At 40.9% G+C, this 26,646-nt stretch overlaps 1 protein-coding gene across 12 annotated transcripts in view; it reads left to right on the forward strand.

The window, feature by feature from the left end:
* Positions 1-26,646, forward strand: part of SRPK2 (SRSF protein kinase 2) — an 88,428-nt gene that overhangs the window by 26,257 nt on the left and 35,525 nt on the right. For 7 of the 12 annotated variants that reach the window (XM_083464038.1, XM_083464044.1, XM_083464043.1 and 4 more), the window contains 2 exons: positions 7,785-7,848; positions 26,015-26,169. In XM_083464038.1, the coding sequence (XP_083320164.1) occupies positions 7,811-7,848; positions 26,015-26,169 (193 nt within the window). In that variant the 5' untranslated portion in view covers positions 7,785-7,810. The remainder of the gene's footprint in view (positions 1-7,784; positions 7,849-26,014; positions 26,170-26,646) is intronic. The other 5 variants (XM_083464041.1, XM_083464045.1, XM_083464042.1 and 2 more) reach the window with 1 other exon arrangement.

The raw sequence follows: 26,646 nt of genomic DNA on the forward strand, positions 1-26,646 counted from the left end.
GTCACCGCTACAGCTGGTTCACATGGACGTAATTGGTCCATTTGCTGTAAGCAGGGGTGGATCGCGTTTTTCACTAACAATTGTGGATGACGCCACGCGTTATTCTTGGGTTTTTCCCATGAAGAATAAGGGTGACGTGTTCACTAAGTTTAAAGGCTGGGTGGCATCTGTGGAAAGATTTCTGTCTGTTAAACTTAAAAGGATTCAGACGGACAGAGGTGGCGAATTTATGTCAAATGCCTTTAAAGATTGGTTACAAAAGCGTGGCATTGGGCATAGAAAAACGAACGTTTTTTCCCCAGAGGAGAATGGCGTTGCAGAACGAAAAAACAGATCTTTACAGGATATGATGTTTGCCATGCTTGATGATGCTGATTTGCCCATATCTTATTGGGGGGAGAGCATGCTCACCGCGTGTTATCTCCAAAATAGGCTCTTTCATCAAACAATAGGTACAACCCCGTACTTTAAATTGTTTCAGAAAAAACCTAAAATTGACCATTTGCATGTGTTTGGATCAAAAGCCTGGGTATTAATTCCAAAACAAATGAGAAAGAAGGGAGATCCTAAGACCAAACAGTTAGTGTTTGTGGGTTACCAGGAGCTGGGAAAAGGTTTCCGCTTTGCTGAAGGGACAAATGGCATTGTGATCTCCAGGAATGCCAGTTTTTGTGAACATAGTGGCTGGGAGAGACTACATGCCAATACTGAGGTTTGGTTTGAACCTTCCCAGGAGCTCCATGACTCTGAAGGTAGACACAGAGAATCAGAGTCTGAGGGGGAGGAAAGTTCAGATAAGAGCTCTCAAGAAAGTGGAGTTAGCCAGAGACCAGTTGCTATGCAACAAAAGAGAGGTCGTAGTTCTGAGGAGGAAAGTGGGTCAGAAGAAAAATTTTCTCCCAGAAGATCTAAAAGACAAAACAAAGGAGTGCCTCCGGTGCGTTTTTCTCCTGATACTGCAAATGTGTTTAGTGTAAGTGCAGAGCCCAAGAGTTTTCAGGAGGTGTTAAAGTTACCAAAAGAGGAGGCAGAGCTCTGGAAACAGGCAATGGAGGAAGAGATGTCCTCTCTGAATGAGCACAAGGTTTTTACACCAGTAGCAGCGCCTGAGGGGGCAAAGATTGTAGGCTGCAGGTGGGTGTACAAACTTAAACCTCTGGTGACAGGAGAGTACAAATACAAAGCTCGTTTAGTTGCTCAAGGATATTCTCAGAGGCCTGGAAAAGATTATGACGAGACTTTTTCCCCTACTGCTAAGGGGGACAGTGTAAGGCTGATTCTAACGCTTGGAGCAAAGAGAAAACTCCTGTTAAACCATTTTGATATCCAGACTGCATATTTACATGCATCAATATCAGAAGACCTGTATCTAGCCGAACCGCCTGGTTATGAGACAGGTTCCAATAGAGTGTTAAAATTAAACAAAGCTCTATATGGTCTCAAACAGGCTGCAAGATCTTGGAACAAATGTTTCCATGAGGCCTTAGTGTCATTTGGTTTCAAGCAGAGTACAGCTGACAATTGTGTTTATGTACGTGGTACAGGCAGTGATCAAGAGTTTTGTCTGATTTATGTAGATGATGTATTGTATGCTTGCAAAACAGATAAACAAACTAAAAGGTTTGCCAAGCAATTGTCCAGTAAGTTCAAAGTGAAAGACTTAGGCCCGGTTAGGACATATCTAGGGTTGGAAGTGTGCTGGGCCCAAGATGGCAGCTGCCTAATTAGTCAGCAGAACAAAGTTAAACAACTACTGACTACATACAGGATGCAGGATTGCAAAGGGGCAGCGGTGCCTATGGATCCAGGTTTCATAAAAACACTTCATATAGATGAGAGTCCTGAATTTGAACATCCTGATGTATATCACTCTGTAATTGGAAGTTTATTGTATCTAGCACAGTGGTCCAGACCTGATATTAGCTATGCAGTAGGCATATTAAGTAGATTGGTCTCAAAACCCACACTAAATGCCTGGAAAGGGGTAAAACAAGTTCTGAGATACCTCAAACAGACAATTGGCTATATGTTACAATTAAATTCTTCCGAGGACGAAATGTTGAGTTGCTACTGTGATAGTGACTGGGGAAATTTGCCAGATAGAAAATCTGTCACAGGACTAGTTATAATGGTCGGTGGAGCTTTAATCAGCTGGCGGTCACGCAAGCAAGACGTTGTAAGTGTGTCATCAACGGAATCAGAGTACGCCGCATTGAGTGAATTGTGCAACGAGGTGATTTATTTCAAGCATTTGTTGGCAGATTTAAATGTAAATTGTGGAGAACCGGTACAAGTTTACATTGATAATCAAGCTTGTATAACCTTAAGTAAAACAGAGGGTTTCAAATCGCGTTCCAAACATATCTCTGTAAAATACCAAAATGTACGTTGCTGTGTACAAGACAATGTAATCACCTGTACTTATGTATCAAGTGAAGAAAATGTAGCAGATGTGTTAACTAAACCATTGGCAAAGATAAAGAACAAGCGAATGTGCAAGGGTTTAGGTTTGCTGGAAAAATGATCTCCTACATAGGTGTATTTGGTGTTAATTGTTCAGCAGAATCTGTGAGGGGGTGTTCAGTTTCTGTTAATTGGTTCTCGTGGGAAACTTGCAGATTCTAGCTTCACCAATTAACTCAAGCTGGTGTCAATTTACTCTTGGCAGAAAGCCCAGGTCTGCTTGACCTAGAAACTACTCACTCTGATTGGTTAACGAGCAGCACTCTACTCTGTTATCTAGGATTGCTAGCACAGTTTGGTGTGAGGTGTGTTAGGAGTTAGAAGTGCTGTGTATGGTTTTGAGAGAGAGAAAGAGAGAGAAAGAAAGGATTTATTTTGCTTTTATTTGTATGCAGAAACTCTGCTGGTTTTATTTTTCCTTTTAATAAATCCTGTAAATAGTTATTCTGAGTCTAGCTGACTAGTCATTACCGCCACGACTAGCTTCTTCGCTGTGCAGGAAAACTCTGCTACGTTTGGGCTAAAGCCAGTAGGGCTATGCCTGACACTTCAAAGTTCCATGAATATACACAGGATCCCGATCAACCTGTTTCTAATTTAAGGGAGCTTGCTGATTAGGAACATAAGACTCATGTTGCTGATCAGACCAGAGACCCTCCAGATGATAATAGACTCCAGTTGCTATCAACTCTAGCCAGCATGGTTGATTCATTCTTGAGAATGATGAGAGCAACAAATCAAGAGCCTTAGTCCTACCTTCACAGTAGCCAACCAGATGTCTATGGGAAGCCCATGAGCAGGACATTTGTATAAAGTAGACCTAATATTTGCAGATAACCTGCAAATAAACTACCATAGTCAATGCTACTGTTCAGAGATTTAGGCTTTTTCCTTGTGGTTGCTTATTTGGGAGCAAGCACCATTAAACAAGACCCTGATGTTGGGAAAGATGGAGGGCAGAAGGAGAAGGGGACGACAGAGGACGAGATGGTTGGATAGTGTTCTCGAAGCTACCAGCATGAGTTTGACCAAACTGCGGGAGGCAGTGGAAGACAGGAGTGCCTGGCGTGCTCTGGTCCATGGGGTCACAAAGAGTCGGACACGACTAAACGACTAAACAACAACAACAAACCATTAAACTCATCTGGGTATCCAGTTGTACAATTGAACTGTATGTGAATTAAAAATCTACACCAGATTTGTTATTCAGGAATTATTCAGGACACCAGCTAAGTGGCATTACTGGATAGGTATTACTTTTTCTACAGTGTTGCTCTGGGGGTGTTTAGATGATATGATCAGTAATGACCAAGAGTTAGGGATGAGCAATGAGGTTGCCAGGTTTTATGATCCCCCCAAATTGTTCGAGGTTGTTGAAAGAAAAAGAGATTGTGAGGAGGTAAATGGGCAGTAAAATGGCAAATGAGATTCAGTGTAAACAAGAATGAAGGGTTGCACACTGTGTGTGTGTGTGTGTGTGTGTGGTGAAGATCCTCACTTCACATATACACTCGTGGTGTCTGAACTGGGGGTGACTGACCAGAAACAGGACCTTGGGGTCATAGTGGATAGCTCAGTGTAGTTGGAACAGCTGTGAAAAAGGTGAATTCCATATTAGGGATCATTAGGAAAGTGATTGAAAATAGACCTGCCAATATAATAATGCTGCGATAAAAAATCCATGTTAAGACCACTCTTGGGAATGTCTCATCTCAAAAGGACATTGGAAAGTTGGGCAGAGTTCAGAAAAGGGCAACCTAAATTGTAGTGGAACAAATTTCTTGTGAGTAAAATTGAAAACATTTGTGTTGTTTTCTAATAGAAAAAAGGCAAATAACATGGTAGAGGTGTAAGATTATGCATGCTGTGAAGAAAGTGGATAGGGAGATGTATTTTCTCCCTTTTTCGTAAAACTAGAACCTGAGACCATCCAATAAAGCTTATTTCTGGAAGATTCAGAAGAGGCAAAGTGAAGTATTTCTTCACACAGTACATAGCAAAAGTATGGAATTCATTCCCATAACATGAACTTGGGTCCACTAACCTGGATGGCTTTAAAAGAGGATGAGCCTATCAGACGCTTCTAGTTACGATGGCTATATTCTGTCTCCGCTGTTGGAGGCCTTATGGTGCTAAATGCCAGTTTCTGGGAATCACTAGTGGGGAAAATGCTTTTAAACAGGACCTGCTTATAGTCTTCCCACAAACTTCTGATTGGCTACTGTGAGAACAGAATGCTCGGCTAGCTGGGCCCTTGATCTGATCCAATGGGGTCTCCTTATGCTCGTTCCTTTATTAGGTTAGAAATCCACTTTTGATTAGCAGTTCATAGATTAGGGGAGGGCAGACCTCCAGGACCTGCTTTGTGTGGTGTTAAACCCTCAGGAGCCATCAGCTGGGCCGAGGCACAAAATAAATTTCGGAAAGAGAATAATAATTGATAATTTCGGAAAGAGAATCCATGGTTTCTTGACTGCTGGGATAACTCAATCCGTATAGAACCTTAATCTCAGGGTCGTGGTTTATGTATATGCATTGTAGGGATTTGGACTAGATGATTCGCATGGTCCCTTCGAATTCTATGATTCTATTTTTAGTTGCCCTTGAGGAATAAAATTCAAAATATAAAGGGTAGTTTCCTGTCTTTTACTGAATGGAATAAATTATTATTACCTCTTTATTTCTCCCTCTTAAATATTTCTGAGCTGACAGAATTCCTCCCCCCCTCACGTTGGATCAGCAGACTTCGTTCATTCAACTTTTGCTTGAGTGGATTGAAGCTAAACCCATATGTGTAGCTTTTCTATTAGTGTTTTCCAGCTGTCTATCATTTTAAATGTAGCACTTGAAAGTGAACACAGTAGAGTGGTACCTTGGTTTAAGAGCAGCTTAACTACTTGGATTAAGAATGCTTCAAACCCGGAAAGTGTTTTGGTTTGTGAACTTTGCCTTGGAATAAGAACATGTTTCGCTTCCTGTTGAGTGTGTTCCATTTGTAAATTGAGTCCCCCGCTGCTATGGGAAAGCACGCCTCGGTTTAAGAACACTTTGGTTTAAGAATGGACTTCCAGAACGGATTAAGTTCGTAAACCAAGGTACCACTGTTCTCACAATGAGGCTTGATAACTGTTGAGTTGAACAGTGCTTTTTGCTGAATCTTCGGAACAGTACTTCTTTGAATGTAATCTAAAATGTCTTTGAACTTTTGCACGTCAACAATTAGTTGGTGCCTACTAGATTTCTTAAAGTTTCTTTAGAACTGTTGCTACCTAGTCATTTATTCCCCATCTTCGGTCCAAACTGAATCTTACCTTAAACAGATAGGTTACTGTATGAATGTTTTTAACTTTTAGAAAAGGGGCTGTGGAGGGAATCAGGAGTGGCTTGAAAACTCCGATCCTAATAGATTTCCCCGCCCCGTGGGAGGGATGATGCCAGTGGCGTTCCCTCCTAGGCTAAGTAACTTCAGGGTTGCAGAGGGGTGTGTGTGTGTGTGTGTGATTATTTGTTGGGACTACCACACAGGAGAAAATAATGGACCCCGAGCCCTAGAGTCCTAATCCCAATTGTCCTCCCTCGGGCTTCCATTTTAAAAGTAAAAAAGAATTGTGCCATGTCAAACTTATGTGCTTAACATATGTCACAATCATACCATGCATTCAAAGCTCTTTAAACAGTCATGGGTTTCCCCAAAGAATTCTGGGAGCTGTAGTTTAAGTGTGCATAGAGCTGTAAAGGTAAAAGTAAAGGGACCCCTGACCACTAGGTCTAGTTATGGACGACTCTGGGGTTGCGGCGCTCATCTTGCTTTACTGGCTGAGGGAGCTGGCGTACAGCTTCTGGGTCATGTGGCCAGCATGACTAAGCCGCTTCTGGCGAACCACAGCAGCGCACAGAAACGCCATTTAACTTCCCGCCAGAGCGGTACCTATTTATCTACTTGCACTTTGACGTGCCTTTGAACTGCTAGGTTGGTAGGAGCAGGGACCGAGCAACGGAAGCTCACGCCTTCGCGGGGATTCGAACCGCTGACCTTCTCATCGGCAAGCTGTAGGCTCTTTGGTTTAACCCACAGTGCCACCCGCATCCTCTTAGAGCTGTTAGGAGACCCCTATTCCCCTCACAGAGTTCAAGTCCTAGAGGGGTTTAATAAACAATCTCTCTTTGCAAGGAACTTTGGGAATCACAGCTCTGTAAGGCAAATAATGGTCTCTTAACAGCTATCACCCCAGTTACAAAATACAACTCCCAGAATTATTTGGGAGAGGCCATGACTGTTCAAAGGGGTATCACTTCCAATAAATGTATTGGACTGGTTCTTTTCCTCGCTGAAATTCATTTTTAGTTGTTATTTTTCTAGGTATCTAGCATATTGAGATGTTGCTGAATGTTTCAGTATGTTTTGCAGGAAACCTGTTAACATTTGAAGCATATTTCATACATATTAAGTGTGTAGTTCAATGCTGCAATTTTCATACAGTTGGCATAAAACTAATGAGAAACCGCTTAGAAAATAGAACATTTGAAAACATTAAAAAAATGTATAAGCTTTGATTTTGACATGGAAATCACAGATGGTATGGCAGTTCCCTTCCCCCACCCTTCCCAGAAAAGAGAGTAAAATTGATTATCCTTTTAACATCTAGTTGGTGTTCTCAGACAATTTCAGCTTGGGGAAATATAATATGCCAGCCCAGGTCTGAGGGTGTTGCTGTTTGTTGGTTGAGAACATTAGAAGGGGGAAGCTTCAGAAGGGAGAAAATACTTCTTTTTACTTTCATGATTTGGTGCCCTATGAATCTGGAAATGCAGGTTATTTAATACTGCTCATATTTCCAATCCATATATTAACATGTAAACACCTTCCTTGTGACAGCGATTCAGTCCCCCTCCCCCAACCTGGAATCTCTTGAAGCGATGGCATATTTCAACAAAAAGATTTCTTGCTGTCTCGCTGTGTATCTTAATAAACCATTTGTTGGATTTTTCGTAGTAGCTGGTATGTGCCTCTGCATGCAGTCTGTTCTCAGAATCATCTGGTAAATGTCTGTTCAACCTCAAAAGAGGAAACACCCCTCTGTGTAGAAGAAATGGTACTTCCTGCTTTCATAAACAGTCATGTGCATAGTTTAGCAAGGCCTGATGCCTCTGGAGCTTTTTCTTTTATAGCACCATAGAATCTGCCTCTGCAGAAGTACAGTGAATCTTGTGGCTTCATTTGGAACAAAGGGGATTATTAGGGGGAAAGATCTCTCTCGAATAAGGCATTGGAAAACAAGGGCAGGCAGTCTTTGGTTGTGAATATTTTCTGATTTTTCCAGAAATCAAGCAGAAGATTGAGCTGCTGATGTCAGTTAACTCTGAGAAGTCGTCCTCTTCAGAAAGGTACAGCTACATCTCCTGCATGAACAATTAATGGTGTAGTAATGCTAAGACGCAGTATAGGGTATTTTTCCTGTCCAGTGTGCCAATTGTGTTGATGTATTGCATGCTTGCCATTGTAATCTATTAATTGAATCTGTTGCTGGTTAAGCTTTGCAACAGTGGCAAATGCTTATTATTTCATGTTTTTTTAAAAATGAGGGCTAATCTGTGCAGCATGCAAATCCATAATACATCGTCTGGTACATACGTGTTTATACTGTTGCTGCAGTGTGTGTGTGTGTGTGTGTGTGTGTGTGTGTGTGTGTGTTTCCACCCATGAAAGCATCTTGATTTTTAAATCTAGATTGAGAGATGTTGCACACACACACACACACACGTACATACATACATACATACACACACATGCATATATCAGATAATGTCACTTAAAAATAGGATTGTACTTGAATTTAGGCTAGGAGAAAATAAATTCTGTTAAAAGCAGTATGTTAGGTTGAAAGGGAGTGTCCTTTGCTAAAAGCTTAGGAATTGCAAACCTATGAATTAGTCACATTCCGAGTGAGAGATGTGATGCTGCTTCAAGTCTGTGCTAGGAAATGGAGCAGTCACTGCATGCAGTAATGGTTCATGCCTGCAGGTAAGGACAAAATGACTCAGAAGTGTTTTTAGAACAATCTTTTTGTCTGTCAGTCTGCTTCTAATATCCATTAGTAATTTAATTTTGCATTATTTATGTAACCTTTTGGTTTTCTTGGTATGTAGCCGGGGTATCAAACCTGTTCAACCATCTTTGCTGTAAGATTAATTTTTGACGCTAGAATGTATACTAAATAAATTATGTTTCATATGTAGCAACACTAGTTCTGTTACTAAACCTACATTAATCTTTCCATCTCAGATCTATATTGTGATATCCATTTCTTTTATAGGAGACGATGGCATAATTACTGATTCAGTAAACCTAAATTCTGATTTTATGTTGAATATTCATCAAAATGGGCATAAGAGAGCACAGTTCCAATGCAGTAGATGCATCTCAGCTAATCAGGAGGATATAGGGCATATAATTAAAACAGAGCCTCTGCTGTATGCTTTGTATAGCTTTACAATAATAGGCATTTAATTGGATTTGTAAATTTTAAAAGGGAGAGCAAGCTACTGTAATCAACCAGGATTGCTTTAATTTTATCATAGAGATGCAAGATATTCTCAGCAAAGAAAAATGCATAAAATGGTGTGTGGGGTGGAGTAGGGGATCAAGGAAGGCACATTTTCATTTTGGTGATTTTTTTTTAAAGGTGTATTTTCAGAATTGAGAAATGTAATGAAAGGGTTTAGTCGTTTTGCTGTAGAAATAGAAACTCGGAATTAAAATGCTAATTGGGTTGTGTTCAGTTTTTCCATCCCTAACCTGGTTCTATATGAGCTATAAATGTTATGCCAATAAAATGGAGGTGATGACGTTAGGGAAGAGGATGGAGATGAAAATAGCACAGGCAAAGAATGCCAACTCTGATTTTAGGTTTTCTCTTAAAAAGAATGGCACTAATACTGGGGTGAAACCAATGAGAACATTGTTGTGTTTGATATTTATGTGTGTATATATAATATATATATACACATACATATACATAATGAAGGAGCTGATAGCTCATGCTGTTCAGAAATACATTTTAACTGTGAGATGAAACTGGCATCTAATTGGAATTAATCTTCTTCCTTAATGCATAAATGCACATAATAAGATAGGGAGGAAGTAAATTTAAGGGCAGACATTGTGCTAATGGACCATGAGAAATGTCCTTGATTGGCAAGGAAAGCAACAGCATATAATATGAATATAAATGAATGTACAGTATAGATATATTTTTACAAACTGTAAATTTTAAAAACCACATTGTGGATTAGCACATGGTCAGACAGGAAGTCCTAGATATTTTAGCCTTTTGATATAATTTCATAGACATGTACTTTATAAAAACCACGGAACTGCAGAAGTATGTCTTTCTTGCATTGCTCCCAATGTAGGGAGAGTTAGTTACACCTAAACGAGACCAACTTTTTCTAGATTGGTCCTGTGTAAGTTAAAAATGTATTTTTTATGTTACTGACTACAGGAGATAATAGTATTTCAGAATCTCTGTGTCATTTTTTAAATCAATTACTTAGGAAATGTAGATTAGCACTATTATTACTATTATTTATTTATTTTGCTAGCAGGTAGGAAATCTAAAGTTTGGGATTAGTGTAAAGCGAACATAAGCCCTGAAAGCTGCAAACTCAAATGAAGGTGTGTGGAGACTCTGTACAAACTGACAACATCAATAAGGATAATATTTGTGGTCTGTGTGTCAGAACTCACATGGAAAACCCTGCTCCTGCACTGAACATCTTCAGAGCATTCCAGAGCGTGGTTGAGGAACCTGTGGCCATCTAGACCAGGGTGGTCCAGTGAGCCGCCATGGAGACCTTTTTAGCTGGTCCTCGACAGCATTTTATGCCCCCTGCCAAGCCCTCATTTTGGCTACCCAAAGATGGATATGTGAGCCACTGGGGTTCAGGAAGGCAGTGTGAGGGTCATGACAGGGTCCTAGAGTCCCTCCAACTCCTTTCCAAAGCCTAGTTACCACTTCCCCAGCTTTGGGAAGGATGTGGGAGGGCTCCAGAATGCTGCCAGAGCCTCAGTTCTCCTTCCAAAGGCCAGTTATTTGGCTTTTGGAAGGCAGCACAAAAGCTGGGTGTGTGCGCGTCAAATTTTGGCCTTCCCCGTGCCTGCATGACAAGGCAGTGTATGACCCACAGGTTCCATGTTGAAGTACTCTTGCGACCCACTTAGTATGAAAAATTGGATGCCCTGCTCTAGCTATTGTTGGACTTAACATCCGCCTTCATCCATAACCATGGATCATGGGGTCTGAGGGCCGCAGGTCCCTCACTCTTGTTCTAGACCTAGAGCTAAAAATCTTTGACTTATGCACGTTCACGACTATTGGACAATGTGTGAAAACCCGTTCATGCCGTTCACACTGCTAGTTTGTGCATACTCTCCATTCTTTCATGTGAATTCTTGCAGTCATTGGTGTTGTTCACACATTTATTTAAACTCTCATGAATTGGAACAGTATACAGGTGTCTGATCATACAGTGATGGGGTTTTCCAGAAGTGCCTTTGATTTCCTAAATCAATTGTGTTTTAGGCTCTGATTTAGCACGTTTCGCTTATATTTAGTAAACAAAATGTTAAAATACACCACGTTAATTTTACATGCTGTATAAATATTTCAAAGGTTTTTCTAATAGCTGACATTGAACTGATATTTTTCATTTGGATTTTTTAAAAAAAAATAAAGCACATATAGGCCCAATTCACATATCTTGTTAAAATTGTGTCCATACTGCTATTCCCAAGTGGGTGGAAACCTACAAACCAGTGCTTGTGGTTCATTTATCTCCGAATTAACTATGAGAAGAAGCTGCATATGATAGTTCACATGTGTGAAACCAACACTCTGGTTTTCTCTGCACTCTGGGAAAAGATATGCTTGCTTGTTCACAGTAAGCCAGAGTTTGACTTACCTGTGCTGTGCAAATCAGGCCCTGATGTGATTTATTTTGAACAAATTGATGCTATCTTAATTGGAATATTTGGTAATAGTTCAAGAAATGCAGATAAATAGCATACACATCTCAAACACATTCTAATTTCTAACAACAACAAGAACATGAATTTTAGCGTGTACCCAAAGCGGTAATGTAAATGCATGCTTCATAGGGATAGTCACCTGAAATTGCCTGGTTTTACTGGGATTGTGTCCATTATGCTACCTTTATAAAACAACACATTTTTTAGAAATGGATTTTTTTCTGTGGAATATAGTGTTGGGAAAATTTCCATCTTGAAAAATGTTCTGCCCAATATCACTGCACACATGGTTGCCACTTTGCAAGCTTTCACATTTAGGCTGCGTTTCTATGCGTACTTTCCTTGAATTAAACTCCATGAAACACACTTGGATTTTCTTCTGAGTGAACATGCATAGGATTATGCTATTAGTTATGCCTTAATAGGAAAGGGACCTAGTAGAGTAATGATAAGAAGAGCATTGGATTTGGAAGGCTTCAAATTTGTTAGAGTTGAAGATTGTAGTGCTGGAAAGCAACTAATCCATGTCATCCAAAATGTTGATAAACACTCTGACAGCACCTATGTTCCTAGAGAAAATGACTCATCAGCATTGGCTCTCTAAGAGTCCCTTCTCCATCTATCTATTATTATTTTTTTGAAAGCCATGTTTACACTTACACTCTAGTGATTAACTTGCATGATACTCTTTGCTTCCTTTGATCATGCTATATTCTGGTTTTAAAACTGGGCTTGATCTGTTTGTCAATAATGGGTTTTGCTTCCTTGTTTTGCATCAGCTTTTTGTTTGGTTGATAGACTTAGTGAAATGAATTATTTATTTTTTTAAAAAATTGAAAATACAGACCTTTGGACTCTTGCCTGCCAGCCATTCTATAAAAGGTGTCCACAAAAGATGATTAATACCTTAGTGAGAATTGATTTAGTTGAGATTCCTGCATTGCATGCGGTTGGACTAGATGACCCTTGGGGTCCCTTCTATGATTATATGAAATAGAGGATGAATGCTTCAGATAATGGGGTGGGTGAGTGTCCAATATGTTTCTGTATTTGGGATTATTGTGGTGGAGTTTTCTTTTGGCATTTCTGTTGGAAGTTAGTAGTAAATTATCCCTGCAAATAAGTACAGACTTCCCAGCTCCCCCAAAACTTTACCAGTTGGCATTCATGCATGTACCTAAATATGGCAAGACACCTTGAGCAGTGATCTGGAAAACGCTTGCAGTTACTCACTCGCCCCCAGGGAGTAGCACAGCTAGAAGCAGCCTTAATGTCGTCCTCTCTGTGCAAATAGATTATGATGTTGGCTCCCTGAAGAATGCACCCATCGTAGATCTGCCTCCTGCAAACATAGGGAAGAGGATTTCTGGCTGTTAATGTGGCTTGTTGCTTTCCCAGGGTGGGTAAGAGTGAACCGGCGTGGTGTAGTGCTTTGAGTGGGAAAGAGTTATGTACAATACCGTGAGCTTCTTGGAGGAAAGGTAGACTATAAATGTAATTGACTGACTGTCTGCCCTGGGAGAAAACATCTAAGTAGCATGCAACTTCCTCTTCCTGATATTGCTACCACCCACCCTCTTACTGTTGCTGGGCCCATTGCCTGTCTCTGCACTGCTGTTACTTCCCCCACTGTTTCTTATCAGAAAAGTATGATAAAATGGCAAGGGATGGATGATGGCTGCAGCAGGAGGCTGTGGAGTTGTAGAGAAAGGAGAGTATGAAGAACAGGGAATGTGAATTGCCTGCACCAAGGGAGCATTCATTTTGTTTTCCCATCCCAAGTTATTCAGAATTCCAAATTATTGCTGAATCAAAGATAAAAATAGGCTGAGTAGGGATTTGCACCTGGATCTCCCAGATAAAAAACCAAATAGGGACCACTACACTATCCTGGGTCACAGAGTGCTTTAATGTTGTGCTACAAAACTAATTGGTGGTTCAGGCCTGAAAAAATACTCAGATCAGTACTCAAAATGAGCAAAAAGGTAGGGATTTCATGGTGCAGGACGGGCTATAACTACATATAAATGAATAATAATAAAAAGGAGTTTGAGAGAGTACTTTTTCTCTGCTATATACATTTACTTACTGTCAGTGTTCCCTATATGTTCCATATTTTCCCCCATTGGAAGTAATTGATCTTTCAGAGCAAATGAGATGCTTGCTTTCCTTGCTGCTTCTACAACTCAAGTGATTGCCCCATCTTGGGGCTCAAGTTAAGAAAGAGCTAATAAAAATGATGCTAAAAGAACTCTGAGGCAGTTACTTCAAGATGCACTGTCCGGGGTCCAGTGTCCATGTGTTCTTATTAGTATCTAGAGCTCCACTGTTGAACCTTGTGTTGCAGGAGTTGTAGAGTTGTAGCTGCTGACCATTCTCCAACATGGAAGCAAATGGAGCAGCTTTTCTTATGCAAAGTTTCCTCTGCATTTAGGAGCTCCTGTGTGGTGAGCAAGTGCATGCACCAGAATTACTGGTTTAGGATATGCTTTTGAAACCAAGAAGGCATTTCATACCCTAAAAAGGTAAAAGTACCCCTGCCCGTATGGGCTAGTCGTGTCCGACTCTGGGGTTGTGCGCCCATCTCACTTAAGAGGCCGGGGGCCAGCGCTGTCCGAAGACACTTCCGGGTCACGTGGCCAGCGTGACAAGCTGCATCTGGCGAGCCAGCGCAGCACACGGAAACGCCGTTTACCTTCCCGCTAGTAAGTGGTCCCTATTTATCTACTTGCACCCGGGGGTACTTTCGAACTGCTAGGTTTGCAGGCGCTGGGACTGAACAACGGGAGCGCACCCCGCTGCGGGGATTCGAACCGCCGACCTGACGATCGGCAAGTCCTAGGCGCTGAGGTTTTACCCACAGCGCCACCCGCGTCCCTTTCATACCCTACTTCTTCATTAAATTGTCTTTTGGGTAAATATGCATAATCTTTAATCCTGTAGCAGCAGGCATAATTTAGTTACACTATATATTTGGGAAGTATGGTATAGGTGTATGAATATAACTGTGGCGGAAGGGATGCAAATGCACCCACAGATTTGGGTGGTTTTCAAATGTACAGATCCAATTGCCAAATAAGCAGCTTTCAAAACTGAGCAGCACCTCGCTTTGCAGTCTGCTGTGGGCACCCCAACTGGTTAAACTGCCAGTAGTCCCAGCTGCATGTCTCTTGCTCGATTCGATTGTGGCTTGAAAGAGCAAAATACATTTTTAGAAAATAATGGCCTGTTACTTTTTTCTTTACATTTTACATGATTTAGCCTAGCTTACTTTCATTATCCCCTTGGCCAGTAAAGCGAGATGAGTGCCGCAACCCCAGAGTCGTCCGCGACTGGACCTAATGGTCAATAGTCCCTTTACCTTTACATTCATTACTTTGACTGGATGACACTTGGGCTCCCTTCCAGCTCTACTTTCCTTGACCCCCCCCAGCCCCCAATTTTCCCCCTCAGCATTTATAGTAGAAGATAAATTCACCTTTTCAAAACAGCTTTCTATCTTCATGTGTGTTTATTTCCACTTTGTTTTGGGTGGCTTTTTAGTACAGTACTGCTTATTTTTGTAATTTGTATTATTATCAGCGCTGAAGAAAATACCTACTTTAGATATACAGCTATCTTCTTGTTTTTTATTTCTCCTTTTTAAAATGGCCATATTAACAGAAATTTTCATTCCTTTCTGACTTTCTGCTCTGTTTAATGCTAACATTGAAGCTACTGTGAAGATTTTGATGAATGAAAAGGGGTAATTAGTATCTCTGAACCCAAATTCAGAATCTGCAGGATCTCTTCCATTGAAAGGAGTGGGGTGGTACACATTCACACATAAAGCCTTAACAATATTAGGGATTCACCTCCTTGAAACAAGTGATATGAACATATCCATATTTGAAGTGTTTCCAATCAATTAAATATGCAAATATAAGCAGTATGGTGTGTATATTCAAAATAAAAATTTACATGGAAATACTAAAGTTTTGGTGATTAATGGTGTAATCCTATGCACATTTGTTTGTGAATACGTTGTATTGAACTTAGTCGGACGTCTGAGTAAATCTGCATAAGATTGGACTCCCTATGTAATTCTACCCCTAGGAGCATAATTTCTTGCCATCTTTCCCTCCAATTTAGGTAGAGAAAGTTTCCCAAGTGTGAGAAATTGAAGCAATGTCTTTCACTCCTTTCTCCCTCCTGAGACTTACCTGTTCCATGAGTACTTAGCACTCCAAAACTCCAAAACCCTGAGCCCAGGGCACACCTGCTAAGGACTAGGAATAACACTGCAACATTTTGTTGTGGGTTCCCACTTGTCTATACATAAAAGGCGGGTTCCTGTTCAAAAACTCCTGTTCTCCTTGGTATTTGAACACCCGGACTTAAAGGGTTGCATGATGTAATAAACTTAGATTTTCTGTAAACATTTAACACTCCCTAAAATGGAAATAGTTCATGTAATCAGTTGGCATATAAGTTAACAATTATTTCCAAAATGATATTTTAAAGGAAGTGAACATTTAAGCAGGGTCTTCAGCAATTGTGTCTACACCGTCAGCTTCTATTAATAGTATTCATGAGAATCCACAATGTGAGGTGGATCCTGAGCATTTTGCTCATTGCTCTTTCCTTCTGCGAAGGAGAAATTACACAGATGATTCTCCCATTATTATCACAGTCATTTCCCTGGTACATTTATTCTTCAGCAGCTGCTGAGTAAGTGATGTTTTCGCAGTTACTTATGGATGCAGCAATTACTGAACCCGGACTAGTACTAATACTTGCCGCATATTGTCATATGTTGGGATTTGCATTGATGGTCTTCTTCCTGGCCTCTGTGTGGTAGTCCCACAGTTGAGTTCGGCTTGCAGTAATTTGTGTGTATACACTGACTGGCTTTGATAACTTTTATGTTGCTGATATCAGTTACTTGTAGTGTTTAAGGTGTTCATTTTACGTTGACAAATATCAAATGCCTTGTTGGCCTAAAGTGAAACAATACGAGAATTAGAAGTTGTGGTGTTGGTTGGCATTATATTAAATTTAAAAGGCAGTCATTTTCAAAGTGTCATGTGGATCTTCTTAAGGTACCATGACCTGTCTATCACGTTACAGATAGGTAGCCGTGTTGGTCTGCCATAGTCAAAATAAAAAAAATCCTTCCAGTAGCACCTTAAAGACCAACTAAGTTAGTTCTTGGTATGAGCTTTCGTGTATCTGGTATCGTGTACATGGTATCTGAAGAAGTGTGCATGCACACGAAAGCTCATACCAAGAACTAACTTAGTTGGTCTTTAAGGTGCTACTGGAAGAAATTTTTTTATTCTGTCTATCACGGTTTTCAGTTGATCAGCTTAGAATTCTTATCTCAGGGCCAGACTAGAAATAAATAAATGACGCAGGATATTGATCCGCAGTCTCTCCCATAATAGCAGCTGCATGAACTGGGGTTGGGAGAGATCTTGACTGGGGCTGGAGGAAGGTTTTTGATCTCTTCAGGGGAGCCGACTTGGGTGCCCGGTGTGCATGACGTCATGATGTCACATTGTGTCGTGATGTTAAATGCACCCCCCCCCCAGCCTTAGAACCCAACTTCTGGTACCACCGAAAGTCAGGTTCCAAGGTCTCGGAAGGTCTTGGACAGCATCTCCAATGCCTTGTGACACCTCGGACAGAATCTCTGAGGCCTCGGAGATGTTGTCAGAGGCCTTGAGAGACCTTGGAAATTGCATTGGGCGCCCTGTGGTGTGGGGGCTGAGCACCCACAACAAATTTTTATGGGTGCTCAGGCACCCAGAGCCTCCTATAGTTTGAGCCCCTGGACCTCTTCCTGTCCCATGTTCCAAATTTAAATCTCTCCTCAGTTGCTGTTTACTTGCTTATTGAGGAAAAGAGATAATCCAAGGGGGCCCACTTTCACTTTCACTTAAGACACGGTAGAAACGCTGCGGGGTGCTACCCAAAGTGCCGCAATGAGAAATCCTGATTTGTATTGAATGCACAGAAGTTCATTGGAAAGAGAGCCTCAGTTTCTCATACATGTATAAACTCTTGCGTATCTGGCAATGGCCAGGGGACAACTGAACAGTATCTTTGGTTCCTTAACATTTGCCTTGATTGGGTTCAGGGGCATAGGAAGGCAGGTGCAGGGGGTGCAGTCTGCCCCAGGTGTCATCCTTGAGGGGGGTGTGACAAAATGGCACCCTGTGGGGGTCGGCACTTATTGCAGGGCCTGGCCTGCAGTGCACCCGAGCCACGCATCTCTCCTGGGAGTGCTGTGGTGTCTTGGGACCCCGCACTGCCTGAAGCGGCAGCATGGGGCTTGCATCTGCCAGCGGACTCCGTGGGCAGCTCACCACGCTGCCACCCTGGGCAGATCGCCCCACCCCCATGGGTGGCTCGTCCTGCCCCTGCCACTCCGGGTGCCGGAGCAGCTAGCCTCGCCCCTGATTGGGTTAGGCAGAATACTCTGTCATTACTTCTAAAGAGGTACACTGTACAAGGCAGCCTGTCTCATCTTCTTGATTGAGTACTGGGGTCAATGAAGCAACTACTTATTTTTCCAATAGCTTTGCTTTTGTAGGATTCTTTCCTCCAGCACTTCATGCAATGCATTCATGTGTCCTGACTTCTTCTTTTTCGTTTTTCTATTTAATTGCTTGCCATGTAGCTGGGGGATGAAAATGAACAATGACAGCTCAGTTGTCTTCTTCTGCTTTAAAGTCAGTGTTCACTTTAAATTTTGCAGCTGAACGCTTAATAGAAGGCTTCCTGTGTAGTATATAGGGAGCAAATATTTTGAGATGCCTCACTTAAAAATACTTAGAAACTAAGGGTCAATTCCTCAATGCTCTAATAAAGTATTTCAAAGGGGTGTGTACACACTACCTTCATACTGGATAGCTGACTCCTATATCATGTACTCCAGGATCCAAATACAGAATATAAAGTGAAGTGAACTTACATTAATTTAATAGAAGCTTCAAAGTTACTTCCTGGTTTGGGGAGGTCTGATGTGAGACAGCTTTAAGAACACCTGCGTTAAAATGTAGTAGTTTGAAGACCTTCCATATTGTAAACCCAAGAGCAAGGACTGTCTGGTTTGTAATGATCTGCATGCCATTCTGGGAGCCCTTCTTTGTGGAAGAAAAAATGAATAAATCTGATTAGCTTGGTTGGTTAGACATTGGTACTGCTAATGCCAAGGTCACAGGTTTGATTCCTGTATGGGTGCATATTCCTGCGTGGCAGGGGTTGGACTAGATGATGCACATAGTCTATGAAAGAAGCACAGATTTCTGAATTAGCACAATTACAATGAGCTCAGTTTCCAAACTCAAAAGAAATAGCACAAATGGAGAATGGAAGGAGGAAACAAGCAAACTCAGGTATGAGATATAGAGCACTAAAATAAATATAGCTGCTTAGAATTGTGGCTGTTAAATCTGGGTGAAAGCAAGTCACCAGCTTTGACTGTTTCAAATAAAATAGCAAAGTAATTGTTCATTAGAGGGAGGGTTTGATGGGCGCATGAAAACAGTTGAGAAATGAAAGTAGGTTGGCCATGCTCGATATTGATCAAGGTCAAATAGCTATTTACAGTTATGATATAACTTTTGTTTGTGCAAGCTACATTTAAACCTCTCATCAAGGAAACTGCTTAATTTTGAGGGACTAGGAAGTAGTGATTGTAAAATAAAGTATAATCAAGATGTTCAGGGGTCAGTTCGTATGAGTTGTCTTGGTTGGCTGATTTCCAAGATGCTTTACTGAAATGTTTTATTTGTTTATTGAATTTATTTATTGCATCTTTAGACTGCCTTTCTTTCCATGGAATCCCAGGGCAGTGTAGAAAATATATAAAAACAATCCTCTGTATCCCAAGACACATACAACACAATTTAAACCCTGCTTGCAATGCCTGGATAAAGAAGATGTGTCTTTAGATGATGCTAGAAAGTCAGTACAGTCATACCTTGGGTTGAAGTAGCTTCAGGATAAGTATTTTCGGGTTCCGCTCTGCGGCGACCCGGAAGTAACAGAGCGTGTTACTTCCGGGTTTTGCTGCTCGCACATGTGCAGACAGCCAAAATGACATGCGCATGCGCAGAAGCAGCGAATTGCGACCCATGCGTGCACAGACGCAGGGTGCGTTTGGTTCTGGATGTGAATGGGGCTCCGGAACGGATCCCGTTCGCATCCAGAGGTACCACTGTAAAGTTGGATTCAGCTGTACTTTCATGTTGCAGTCCTTGTGATCTTACAATGTTCGCATTGCTATGCTTAGAAAAGAGTGCAGTGAAAACAATTAATGGGCTTTCAGTGTGCCACTCAGGGCACAAGTTTTCCAAAGGTCAGAAATGTTGGCTATAAAAACAAATGTGCATTTTTTTGCTTAGTGCTCAAACATTCACGCTTGAAATTTTCTGTGCACATTGTAAGTTCTTAGGAGAGGGTTTATAGAAAAGTGAATTATAAATTATTATGAAACATAACAACATCCTGACATCCTAGGGCAGATGAACTCACATAAATTTAGGGTTGGCATTTTAATTTGGAACTTTCTAAACCAACTCTAACCAGCTGTAAATGTAGCAAATATACTGCATTTAATAGTTCTGTACCAGAGTGTGATTGATTTTTTTATTTTATTTGCTCATTATATTCCACTCACCGTAAAGGCAGTGAATCACTGTCCAACGTAGTGCAGGGTTGTTCCCTCTGGAGCTTATCAGTGCTGTGTTTGAATTCTCTTGAGGGCTTTCTATGGTGCAACACAGACCTGCTCTCCGTACCTGATATCCCAGGAGCTGTGTTTGATTGGAATATTGTCTATTGTAAGCTATGTTGTGATGTTTTTGTTTTTGAGGAGTTAACGTGAGTTGGGGTAGCTGACGCCATTAAACAAATGGGACAAAAATATGAAACTTAATTGATTAAAAATAAATTAATCAGTTGCAAAGGGGTTTTCCCAGTACTTCTGCAGGATGTTTAAGATTGGGCAAGCTCCTCTAGGAGAAGGGAGTTCAGTAGTTGTGGAGTAGCTACTGGGAATGCCTTCTTTGTGCTTTTGCCTATATTGGCTTAAGGCACATTGAAGTTCAGATGTCATTTCCCACTGTCGTTACTGTGTATTTGGTCTATCCTTGGGTTGGGGTCTAGGATGGTGGTGTCAGATAGAGTCTGGGGCACCCACATTTTTAGGAGAGTTGTCAGGTCTTGAAGAGACTCAACCAAGTAAGAGTGGGTGGGACAGAAGACAGTTGAGCAGAATCATGGAGAGCTCCCTGTAGGCCCAAACTCACCAGGAGTGAATTGTTGCCTTGGCAGCATGGTTCAGTCTTATGAGAGCTAGCTGACCTGACTCCCTACCCTCTTTCTTTACTGAATTTATATCCTACTGTTCCTCCCGAAGGAGCCATGTGGGATCAGCTGTTTTTTCTTCTTTGTCCCATCAGTCCCAGGTGCAACTTGAAACCCACTAAGTTCTCTCTCCTCCTACATACATGCCACACTATAATTGTGATTAAATGCAGCTTTTTTCACCCAGCCAATTTTTCTCAGTGCCTCTTTTGCATACTATTAATTGTCATGTAGGTGCTGTTTGATTCCTGGCTGAGCCAGTACAGCTGGGGTGTGGGTGTGGTCCAGACCTTGCCCTAGGTGGTGGGATCATCCTAAAGGGTTCATTGCTTTAGGTCAACACTTCATGGAGTCACAGGGCAGGGGCTCCCCCCCCCCCGAGTCAGGATGTAGTATTGTAGGCAGGGGAGACAGGTCTCTGACTCTCACCTGGGGTGAGTTTGGTTTGGTGAGGTTTGGTTTGGTTTGCGTATAGGAGTAGTGTAATGCATTCTGTTGTCATGATTGGACCATTATCTGGTGAGGCTTGGACTGTTCAGAATCCATATGTCTTTGAGGAGTATTTCCCATCCCAAGGGAAATCTGTGTAGCCTGCACAAGTGCACAAGTCAGTTGTTGAAAGAGCATTGAAACAGCATTGCACCTCTGGGGTTCTTGTGATACTAATAAGTAAAGCAACTGGAGGAGCAGTAGCCATCTGGCCTATTAGGGGCACAAAAGGAAGGGGCCTTTTATTTTCTTCGTTTCATCTAGCATCTTTGGGGGTTTAACTAAAGGATCCTTAAGCAACTACTTGCCTGTTTATGCTGTCCAAAATGGAACAGGCATGGTGGGAAGGTGGCACTCCAGTCTGAACCAGGAGAGCACCCTAGCCAAAATACCTACACAAACATTGCAGGAGCAATCTAACAGAATGCTAGCCCGTGTAGGAACATGTAAACAGCAGCCAATAATAATTTTGTCTCTTTGAAAGTAAGCTTTGGCAAAATAACAGTTAGCTGTAGCACTTTGAATGAAGAAAAGATGCTCATCTTGTCGCTAGAGAAGGGGGAGAGATTGAGTAGATTTACAGATCCTGAGAGATTTAGCTAGGTTTTTTTTTCCTTTTTCCTTTTAGTGACCGTCTCAGCAGGGTCAAGCGGAAAGCCAGTTCATGTTTGGAAGTATACAATTCCTTGCTTCTGCTTGGGAGCAAAAGGAAATATTTCAATCCTTTGAAGTATGCAACATGTTATTATTATACTCACACATTCTTGTTCCATAAATTCTCCCAAATGCCCCTGGAACTAAAAAGTTCATTATTAAGATCAGAACGAACTGTTTATCGGCAACAGGTAGAACACATTGGCAAATTTAATGTAAAGATAAATATGCCCTGCATTGGGGTATCAGACTAATGTACAAGGGTTTTAATTAAGCTGAAGTAGGTATTTGAGGATGCAAGAAGATCCAAGATTATAGACAAAGTGAGCAAGCATTTAACCAAAACTAATTAGAGCATTTTTTGTTGTTGGTGTTTTTCTGTTAATCACAAGAATAGCTGGAGGGGGGAGTTTTTAATGTTTGTAAACAGTGATAATAGTGTGGGAGTATGATAATTAAAGCCCACTAAAAGGCTGAAGTATTAAGTGCAGCTTAACACTAATGCAATGTAGTGAAGAATTAATTCTGAAGAAAGTAGTCACTGTAAAGTAAAATTGAAAAGTAAAACTGAAAAACCAAGGGGAAGGGTTATTTTCACCCATAAATTTTATGGTTACTAATACAAAGTGGTAAGCTCTAAAGATGTCCACCTATATGAGCAATGAAAATCAGCTTGTACAGTGGTGCCTCGCAAGACGAAAAGAATCCGTTCTGTGATTCTCTTCGTCTAGCAGTTTTTTCGTCTTGCGAAGCAAGCCCATTGACGGATTAGCGGATTAGCGCTATTAGCGGCTTTTAGCGGCTTATCTGCTGATCGGATCAGCTGATAAGCGGCTTAGCGGCTTAGAAAAGGGGGGGGGGGAGGAAAAAAAACCAGCAGGAACTCGCAAGACATTGTCGTCTTGCAAAGCAAGCCCATAGGAAATTCGTTTTGCGAAGCACCTCCAAAACGGAAAACTCTTTCGTCTAGCGAGTTTTCCGTCTTGCGAGGCATTCGTCTTGCGGGGCACCACTGTACAGCAGAACTTACCATTTCTCTTTTTCCTCCTTCAGTCCATTGTGCATGCCCTTATCCCCCAGAGCAGGTTTTGGAGTCCACTGGGCTGTAGGAATAGGAGAGAAAAGGAAGGGAAAGTGCCATTGCGCTAGCAAGTGCCTGCATATGCTGTGCTGGATGTCACCCAGTGAAACTGAATTACATTGTCCTGTTTGCTCCTTAAAACATCCATTTATGAGATGGTTGGCTGCAGTGACTGACATTTCTCCTGCAGACATGTACTTATGCTTGCAATGTGTGCTTTGGTTTTGAAACGTAGTTTAAATTCAATTTCCCTAGAGAATAAGGCTTTTCCTAGTCTATTTTAATGCAATTCAGATTCCAGCACGTATTTACACTACATGATGTGTGTGTTTGTTTGTTTGTTTGTTTGTGTGCGTCTGTCTGGACTGGTGGAAAAAATCATTACATTTTAAAATGTTTTTAATATTGTGTTTTAATGTTGTAACCCACCCTGATGATAATGGTCAAAAATCCTGTAACATGTCAATTTTTTGATTTGGAGTTTGATGATAACAAAATACATGGGAACTACAGAAAAGTCCTTTATCTTTCAAGACCCAAAATTCCAGAGCTTTCATTTTTAACTTTGCCTGGTGAAGTTTTTCTGAACAGACACACTTAAAGCCATTTTTCTCCTTACATAGAGTTGTCTTTGGCAGTTGGTGATGGGAATAGAAATCTGAGCCAGTTGCCATAGGAACACTGGAGTATAGCAGGCAATATTAATACGGTATTGCTATTTGGATATACTATTACTCCTGTTTTTGTGCACAGAAAAAAATCACACCTTCTTAAAATACATGGAACAGCAACTTACTGAAATATATTAGCATTATTATGTAAAAAGCATTTTAAATATGGCATTATATATTCTTGTGAAAATTTAAGTTTGTGAGGTTGTCTCCTGTGTTATGCAAGATTGATTAAATCTGAAACTGAGTTTTTATTTATTGGTGGGCTGGGAAGAATTGTTGAGCATTTTTTTCATGTAGTCATTTTGTTGGTTGGTGGGATTTTATGAATGGGTGTGTACATTATTAATGAGTTGATTGCTTCCATAATCTATGGGAAGTTGCTGCCATTGTGCTGTTTTGACTATATCTTCCTTCTAACAAACTGATCACTTCAGATCCTTCCTCAGGCATGAGATGCTAAGATGGAAGTGGAGTAGGTAGTTGAATGAAGAGAGATTTGTTCTGTACTCAGCTGTGATTTGCCCACAGTTGTAGCATCAATGAGAAAGAAAGGTGTTTCGCACTAGTCTGCTCCAGGCCTATATAAAGAAGAACAGGCATAGGCAAACTCGGCCCTCCAGATGTTTTGGGACTACACCTCCCATCATCCCTAGCTAACAGGGCCAGTGGTCAGGGATGATGGGAATTGTAGTCTCAAAGCATCTGGAGGGCCGAGTTTGCCTCTGCCTGAGGAAGAACTTCCCCCCAAAAGAGTCTTCAACTATAGTTTGCCCCAAACTAGGAACAGAGTGAAGGCATCATTGGTAACATAGGTGGCGTCAGTCAAAGGCTCCTTGTCATCTTGGTTTGTGTGACATCTGAAACATAACTGGCCTGAGCATCAAGATTCCTTCTGTGCTTTGTACCCTCTGTCCAAATTTAAGAAGGAGCCAAGTTGTGAATTTATTAGAAGGCTACAGTTGCAATTGAAATCATTCAAGCCCCATTGCAAATCAGGTTTAAGTTGCAGTATAAGTTGCATTTTCAGCTGAATTTGAGGAAACCACTTGAAGCATCCTTTGGGTTGACCTATTTCAATTGCTTTTGCTTGATTTGCTCATTGCAAACAGCTGAAAGTCTGTAAATTTTGATAATAAACCTGATTTGTATTGGGGGTTGAATAATTTTCATTGCAACTGTATACTAACATAGATTGTCTTTAATCCATTGTCATAATTGAAGAATAAGATTTTGATACTCTAATTCAATTGCAATGTGTTTATATTCTAACATGCTCCTCAAGTCCTCATCAGGTTTGTCAGGCAACACCATAGAATATGCTTTACTTTCTAAAATGTATAGTTCATTGTACAAAATAGCCTTCAGTACCACTCAACAAGTTTTGTTAGTGTTGCTTAATTGCTTTTTAAGGAGATCCTTGTTTTGAACATTATCTAAGAAAGCAAGTTTGACTTGGCTTTATCTTTTTCATCACAAAACTTACTGAAACTTACTGTATAAACAATATAGGGAATCTAACATGTTTTGCATATGGGGTGCAGTAGGTCCATTTGAAAACATGACTTGCTGTAGATTTCTTCTCATATAAATATTTGGCTGATTTAATAAAGAATTCTGTATTTGAAACATTGCACAGAAATCTTGAGTCTACAAAAAAAGTCTTGAGGGTTTTGTTTCTTTTTTGCTGCTGTCTTAAATATTTGGCTTATTTGGTTTTCATTTTGCTGGATGAATCTCTTAATTTGCTAGCTTGGTATTCTAAAAATCTGTGAAGGAAATCTATGAATTAGATCCTCTTTTAGATTTAAAAATCTGCTATGCTGATTTCTAAATATTGTTAATGCCTTGTTCCTTTAACATACTCCTCAAAACTTTGTAAAAATGAAGATGGAACTCATCTTCAAAGGCCCTTTTTTATCCTACTCTGGTGTTTGTAATGGACTTTTCTTGTACCTACACTACATTTTGCAATATTCCTTAGCATTGTCAGTGCCATTGTTTGTAGCCAATATGCAGTAAAATAGTGGTGCTCACAGCCAAGTTATGTTAAATATATACTAGTTCTTGCTTTTTCTCATCCTGGCGGTTAGATGGATTTGGATTTTAAGAAGTTTCCAAATGCTGACTCTATTGAATTTAATAGGACTTACTTCTGAGTAGCCATGGTTAGGATTGCACTGTTAAATGGCAAGAAAGGACATATAAAGTGCTCAGAGGGTAATTTTGGCAAGAGTATTATTTACTGAATGTACCATTTTGCATTTGCAGGCCAGAGCCTCAACAGAAAGTTCCCTCTGCTCCTCCGCCACCACCCCCACCACCTCCTCCACCACCTTTGCCAGAGCCAGCCCCTCCAGAGCCAGAGGAGGAGATTCTGGGATCCGATGATGAAGAGCAAGAAGACCCTGCAGATTATTGCAAAGGTTAGTGTGTGTGAGCAAACTGCACAGCCTGAAGAGAGTTTATTATTTTTTCTGTCAACTCTTGTCTTTGCTAATGTTGGTCCAGCTCTGGGGATGTCTCCCATTCATCCAATTCACAAAGGCAGGAATTTCCAGCACTTGCCAGCTAAGAATACTGGTACATTCATGAGATGCTCTGGAAGAGTAATTTCTGCTTTTTCGATTTCTTTTGCTTCAAGAGCATTCAGTCATCATATGAAGCATCACATTATTTTCAATACAGAGCTAAATTGCACAACAGCTCTTTATAACCTTTGGATTGCCAGATTTAAAGAGACGCTTTCAGGTTACCAATGTTGTTGTTTCCAAACGACTCATTCCCCGCACCCCCGGGTGCACAATCTGGTTTGTAGGAGCATAAATTCTACGCATGAAGTAAGATACGAATGTGAAAAATGACTCTTTAGAACAGATAGCCAGAAATTAACATGGTGGGTA

Source organism: Podarcis liolepis (assembly GCF_965112155.1).
Source record: "Podarcis liolepis genome assembly, chromosome: 10".
NCBI classification, from domain to species: domain Eukaryota; kingdom Metazoa; phylum Chordata; class Lepidosauria; order Squamata; family Lacertidae; genus Podarcis; species Podarcis liolepis.